At 47.3% G+C, this 7109-nt stretch overlaps 1 protein-coding gene across 1 annotated transcript; it reads right to left on the bottom strand.

The window, feature by feature from the left end:
• Positions 1 to 912: 912 nt before the first annotated feature.
• On the bottom strand, positions 913 to 2976 carry LOC110888218. The gene is made up of 2 exons (XM_022135960.1): positions 2604 to 2976; positions 913 to 2471 (listed from the first exon to the last, which is right to left on the bottom strand). Exons 1-2 carry the CDS (start codon positions 2974 to 2976, stop codon positions 913 to 915), a joined length of 1932 nt encoding a protein of 643 aa, XP_021991652.1.
• Positions 2977 to 7109: the final 4133 nt, after the last annotated feature.

Genomic DNA, 7109 nt, shown 5'->3' with positions numbered 1-7109 from the left:
GACATACGAAGTGATCGAGTTGCAGGTTATTGTGTGAGCTCAGCTGTGTTCAGCCTTGGGAGCATTACAATGTTTAGTTAACTTGCTATCGATATTTTCGTGTTTATGTGCGCACGAAGTTGTATTTTGGCGTTTTGTAGGCTTTGGTTGTGTTTCTGACCCGGTTGTTTCTTGGTTGTGACGAGCCTTGGAGGTCTACAACGTTTCCTATGGTCGAGCCATTGATGTTTTCGTGTACGCCCAAAGTAATAAATGCAGTTGTGACAAGAAATTTGCATGAAATAAAAGTAGCCAAACACTTCTTGTATTAAAGTAAATGTGTTGGCGGTACGCCCTTTATGATTACATGGTTGTTTTACATGTAGCATTTTCGGAGTTGTTGGGCATTCCAGGTTCGTGGAACCTCTTTGTCGTTGATGGTGCGTAGTTTGTAGGCTCCCTTGCCGAGTACTGCATCAATTATATACGGGCCTTCCCATTTGGGAGCCAGTTTTCCGGGCTTCTCTGCGTTGGACGCTTCGTTGTCTCTTAAGACATAATCTTCCGGATTGAAGGTGCAGACTCGGACTCTGGAGTTGTAATACTTTTCCAGCTTCGACTTGTATTTGGCTTCGTTGATTGCTGCCATCTCCCTCCGTTCTTCTAGGAGGTCGAGGTCAATCCTCCTTTCTTCGTCGTTGTTGATTAGATTCATGGAGAGCATTCTTGGAGATGGTAGCCCGATTTCTGCTGGGATCACCGCTTCAGACCCATAGACCAAGCTGAAAGGAGTTTCACCGTTGCTTGTCTTTGGCATTGTTCTATGGGCCCACAGTATGCTGGGTAGTTCGTCGACCCACCCCCGTCGTTTCTCACCAAGCCTTGCCTTTATGCCATCGACAATGCTTTTGTTGAGTGCCTCAACTTGACCGTTCACTTGTGGGTGGCAACCGAAGAGAAGGTGTGTTCGATGTTCAGTTCTTTGAACCATCGTTCAAGGTCGTCTGCTGCGAAGTTCGTCCCATTGTCGGTGATGATTCTGAGGGGTAAGCCGAAACGGCATATGATTTGCTCCCATATGAATCGTTTGACGACTGCCGATGTGGTTGATGCAAGCGCCTTCGCCTCTACCCATTTGGTGAAGTAATCAACCGCGACTATTATGAATTTGACTGCCCCTGGTGCTTCTGGGAAAGGACCTACCATATTTATGCCCCATTGTTGAAAAGGCCATGCGGTTGTTACTGGTACTAGTTCAGTTTTGGGGCGCATGGTCTTGGGCGCATGTCTCTGACAGCCACTGCATTTTCTCAATTCTTTCACGGCATCGAGATGCATCCCGGGCCAGTAGTATCTGGCATTCATTACTTTTGCCACCACCATTCGAGGCCCGGCATGGATAACACAAATTCCTTCATGAACTTCCCGGATTAGGTAATTTGCGTCGTCGGCGTCAACACATCTCAGTAGCGGGCCGAGATACGACTTTCGGTACAGAATCCCATCTGCCATCTGATAATGTTCTGATTTGTATTGGATCTTTCGCGCCTCGGCTTTGTTTTCTGGAAGTATCTCAGACTGCAAGTACATGATTATCGGCGTCATCCAGGACGTTGTTCCTGTCTGGATGACACTTACTTCTCTGAGTGGAACGGATGGGTTGCTCAAAACCTCTATGCGCACATCCTTTGCTAGGTGCTGGAAGCTTGTTGATGCGAGCTTGCTTAGTGCATCTGCTGGCTTGTTTTCGCTTCGGTTTATGTGGTGCACCTTGTAGGAATAGAAGGTTTGTAGCAACGTTTTCGCTTGGTTGAGGTAGAGTGCCATTATATCGCCCTTGGCTTCGTATTGGCCGTTGATTTGGCCTGCTACTAACATGGAGTCCACATGCGCTTCGATGTGTCGGACCCACATTTTGATCGCCAATCGTAAGCCAGCCAGGAAAGCTTCGTACTCTGCTTCGTTGTTTGTGCTCTTGAAATCCAGGCGTATGGCGTATGTGAATTCGTGTTTGTCAGGGCTTACCAGCCTCAGCCCTGCGCCTGCTCCATCTTCGTTAGATGCACCATATGTGTACAACAGCCATGGTTCTTCTGTTTGTTTTTTCTCAGCTTTCTCCATCGCTTTACATTCCCTGTCTTTGTCGTCTGGGACTTCCGTCATAAAATCTGCTAACACCTGGCCTTTGATCGATGGTCGTGGTCTGAAAACCACGTTGTGGCCTCCCAGCTCTATTGCCCATTTGGCTAGCCTTCCTGATATCTCTGGCCTTGCAAGGATATTTCCAATGTTGTAGTTTGTTAGCACGTGGATGACGTGATTGGCAAAATATCTGCGCAGCCGTCTTGAAGCGTGAATCAGTGCAAGGACTAGCTTCTCCATGATTGCATATCGAGTTTCTGGATCGGTCAAGGTTCGCGACACATAGTAAACTGGTGTTTGGACACCTTGACGATCGACGAGCAGTACAGCCCCGACTGCCCTATCGGAAGCTGAGAGATAAAGTACCAAGCGTTCTCCTTTATTTGGTGCGGTTAGAGTTGGCAGTTTGATGAGGCAATCTTTCATCTCGCGGAACGCGTTTTCTGCTTCCGGAGTCCATTGGAACTGGCTCTTTTTCATACAATTGCGCAAGGTCTTGATGAATGGGAAGGATTTTGCAGCGTGATTAGCTAGGAAACGATTGAGTGCGGCTAATCGTCCTGCTAATTTTTGCATGTCTTTGATGTTTGACGGTGAAGGCATCCTTTCTATGGCTTGGACCTTTTCTGGATTTACCTTAAAACCATCTTTTGTGACGATGAAGCCTAAGAACTTTCCTTCTTCCATTCCGAATGAGCACTTTGCTGGGTTCAGCTTGATACTTACGCTGCGTAGCGTGTTGAAGGTCTTTTGGATGTTGACCAGCATCTTGCCTTCTTCTTTGCTCATAATCACCAGGTCATCCATGTAAACTTCTATGTACTTGCCAATGGCGTCACTGAATGTTTCGTTCATTTACCTTTGGTATGTTGCGCCCGCATTCTTCAAGCCGAAAGGCATTTTGGTGTAGCAATACAGCCCTGTTGGCGTGCGGAATGCGGTTTTATCTTCATCTTGAACGGCCATTTGAACCTGGTGGTACCCTTTGTAGCAATCCAGAAAGCATTTCCACCGAAATGTTGCCAAAGAATCGATTTTCTCGTCTATGTCTGGTAAGGCGTAGCAGTCGCGGGGGCATGCCTTGTTTAGATCTTTGTAGTCGACACACATTCTCTAGCTGCCACTTGGTTTCTTTACCATTACTGGACTTGCTACCCACGTTGGTATCTGACTTCTCTGATGATTCCAGCGTTTAGCAACTCTAACACTTGTTCTTTCATGGCGTCGTGTTTGACATCGCCTAAGTGGCGTTTGGCATGCACCACCGGCTTTGCGTCTTCTGAGACATTCAGACGGTGTTCTGCTATGTGTCGTGGAACACCAACCATATCGGCAGGTGTCCAGGCGAACACGTCCATGTTTTCGTGCAGCAATTTTTTGAGCGTCGCACGCGTTAAGTCAGACATGGCGGGCCCCAGGGTGACTGTTTGTTCTGGGTATGCGCTGTTCAATACCCATTTTTCTGCCTCTATGCGCGGTGCTAGCTTGCTTGCTTTGGCTGGTCTGATTTCATCTGTTGCTAGAACTTCTTTACTTGCATATATCAGCGCAATGCCTGTTTCGGTGGGGAATCCAACAGCGGAATGTGGTGCAAAGAAGATCATACTGAAGTCTCCTTGGGATTCTCTTCCTATGAGGATGTCGTGTCTTGAGTGCGCCGGCAGTACCATGAATGTGACTTCTTCAGTTCTTGAATTTCTTCCGTCCGAAAGTAACACCGGGAATGATATTTGTCCTAGGGGAAAGACGGCTTCATTACAGAAACCAGTCAGTGGGTAATCGACTGGTTCTAAGCGCGCCTTGTCCTCTTGATCAAATTGATTGAAGCACTGTTCGTATATGATATCCGCGGTGCTCCCCGGATCGATGAAGATGTAGTCTGTTTGGTAGTGACCAATCACACCTGGGATGACTATTGGTCGCTTTTCTCTCGGACCCCCTCTAACTACTGGGAAAATAACTTGCTTCTCGCGCCATGAATCATCCTGCGCGTGCTTGTTGTAGTTTTTTCTCGGTCTTCGTGGACCTCCCTGCACCATGTGGGTTTCTAGCTTTCTGAGCTTCTTGTTATCTGGCCCTTCGTCTCTTCTTTGTATTTGGCGGTAATCACGCTTTCCGCCTTTGACTAAGTGAGTGAGCTTTCTGTCTCTCAGGGCTCTTTCGTTTTCTTGTTTTAGACTGAAACAATCGTCCGTTAGGTGGCCCGTATCTTTGTGGAATTCACAGAAAAGATTTGGGTCTTGACCCCTTTTGTTGCGCATCTGTAGGGGTGGTTTGAACTGGTGATTTTCTGTAGCTAAGACCTCAGATGGTGTTTTGGTCAGTGGAGTCCACTGCTTTTCTCTATTCTCCCGTTTCACTTCCTTTCGATGGGCTATTTGATTGATCGTGTGGCGTGCATCTTCCCTTTGTGGGCTTCTTTCTCTGTGGCCAGGAGCCTTCCATGGTTGATTTCTGCCCCTTCTGTTATGCCGATCATTATGGTTATGTGCGCGCTGGCGGTGATCGTCACCGGTCAACTGTCTGTCTGTCTGCGCAATGGTTTTGGCTGCTTCTATGAAGGTTTCCCAGTCTTTGGGTCCTCCGTCTCGCCCTTTGATTCTTTTAACCAAATCGTCACACTTGACTGCCCTCATGAAGTGTGCGCGCATCATTTTCTCTGGTATGTCTCCGATTTCTAAACATTCTTTGTTGTACCTTGTAATGAAATCTTCTACGCTTTCGTAATCTTTTCTCCATATGTTCAAGCAGTCACCAGGGTCTCTGGCTTGTCTTCGCTGCTGAGAGAAGTGTGCTAAGAACTTCTCTCGGAAATCGACCCATGATTTGATTTTACCTGCCGGTAAGTTGTCGAACCATATGCGCGCTGCGCCGACAAATGTTTGAGCGAACAGGTGGCACCAGGTTGGTAAGTTCCATCCACCTGTTGCTCCTGCACCCATAAACACCTGGAGATGATCATTTGGGTCTGTCAACCCGTTGTATTTACCCATGTTGTGTGGTAATTTCGTTTTGTCGATGGCGGCGCAGGCGATTTCTCTGATGAATTTTGAATTTTCAGCCATGTCCTCAGGACGATAGCTCAAGGTGTAATCATGCTCCGCTTTTGGGTTGTACCCCGCGCGCTTGGTTGGCTTGTATGCTTCGTGTTCAGGATGAAGTCTGCTAAACACTGTGGATTCCTCCTTGTACGTTGGGTCGTCTTCTTCTTCTTCCCATTCTGTATTCATGTTGCGCGCGCCCAAACGGGTTTGGATCGGCCTTCGTTGTAGGTTGGAGTTTTGCATGAAGTTGCTCTCTGTTTCAGCATAAGTGTCGCGCATGTCATGCGCGCTGGGTCTTCTTATGTTTTGCACTGGTCCTTTCTCCGGACGTAAGTTCCACGCGTTAGTCTGCTGAGTTGTATGTGTACTCAGAGACCTTGGTGGTGGAGTTACAAATGCTGACTGGTTAGCTTGTGCCTGGAGTAGAGCTTGTTGTGCGCTGAGTTGCGTATAAACTAGGTTTATGGACGCCATCTGTTCGGCATACCATGAAGCGAGAGTTTTTCCTTTGGGTAGCCCTAAAAGTGCGGAGTAATTGAGCTGCGCTTGTTCCGATGGAGCTGAGGGGCCAGCTCCATGGCTTGGTGTCAGCACTGGTGGTGGTGTCTGCTGCAACACCCCGGTCGGAGTTTGGAATACGGCTCCGTTTGTGGTTTGACTGATGATCCTCGCTGGTGGTGTTTGGAAAGTGGGTCCAGCTGTGGTTTGACCAACAACCCTAGATACACTCCCAAAGATAGGAGGAAAATCATTGTTCAGTTGTCCCTCTTGGATGGTTTCGTTCCTTTGACCCCTTTGGACGTGTGCTGTGTCCGAAACGAGTTCAAAGGAAGAAACTTCTCCGTCGACTGGGTGTGAAGGGGTTTGTTCAGCCATTTTTCACGAGTGTTTTTTAGGAAAGAAAAGAGGTGAGATTGGTTTTGCAAAAAAAGCGGATGGCGCCAATGTTGAAACACTGGTTAACACAAGGATAATCAATGGGGTTGTTTAATCTATGGGGTTCAACCTCTTTCCTTACTCGTATCGATGGCTTGAGATCTGCAAAACAGTAAACACCGTTAGTCTCGTTAAGAGGGGAGAAAGGGGATTTCCCTCTTAACCAGGCTCCGGCGTGAGAATAAGGGGCTGTTTGGCAACATCTGAACCAATAAGTGCTGAATGAATAAGAGGTCTGAATGGGTAAGTGGCTCTGAACCAATAAGTGCTGAACCAGTAAAACGCTGTTTGGTGGCACCTCTGAATGAATGTGTAAAATGACATTTTTACCCTATGAAAAAACCTATCTGATTAACATCAATTCACTGTATCAATACTCCAATTTCGAACTTGCTTTTTCTTCAAACAATACCCTAATTTCAGATGCCCATTTCTCTCTCTACAAACCCTAGTTTTTTTTCTTCATGATTAAGATCAGTTTTTGACCTGGTTTTCGAGGTGGGTTTGGTCTCAATTGCAATACCCAGTTCCCGATTTGGATCTTTTTCACCGGAAATGGACGGTGCTGGTGGCGGCGGCGGTGGTTCGGAGGGGGAGAACAAGATTCCGGCGGCTCTGGAGGAGGAGACGGTGCTGAGCTATCAGTGCAGTTGTGGAGTAGCAGAGGAGGATGAGCTGGCGGCTCTGGAGGAGGAGACGGTGGAGGAGCAGTGGAGGGGGAAGAGGAGCTGTGGAGGAGATGGGAGGAAGGGTATGTATGTCAAGTGTTTCATTCAGCGACTTTTCAAATCTGAACCATTCAGATCTGAATGGAACCATTAAGAGGTAAGGCTTTTGTGAACCAAACAACCCAACCTCTGACCGATTCAGAGGTAAGTTCTGAATGAATCCATTCAGATGTAAACAAACACCCCCTAAGTACTGTTCTGAGAGGAAATAAACAGTGTGTGTATGGAGTGAATATAGAGTGTAAAGATCCTGAACCTGAATGATGAAGGGTCCTATTTA

This window comes from Helianthus annuus, chromosome 12 (assembly GCF_002127325.2).
Source record: "Helianthus annuus cultivar XRQ/B chromosome 12, HanXRQr2.0-SUNRISE, whole genome shotgun sequence".
NCBI classification, from domain to species: Eukaryota; Viridiplantae; Streptophyta; class Magnoliopsida; order Asterales; family Asteraceae; genus Helianthus; species Helianthus annuus.
Note: the sequence above shows the minus strand (reverse complement) of the source record. Positions and strands in the feature narration are given on the sequence as shown.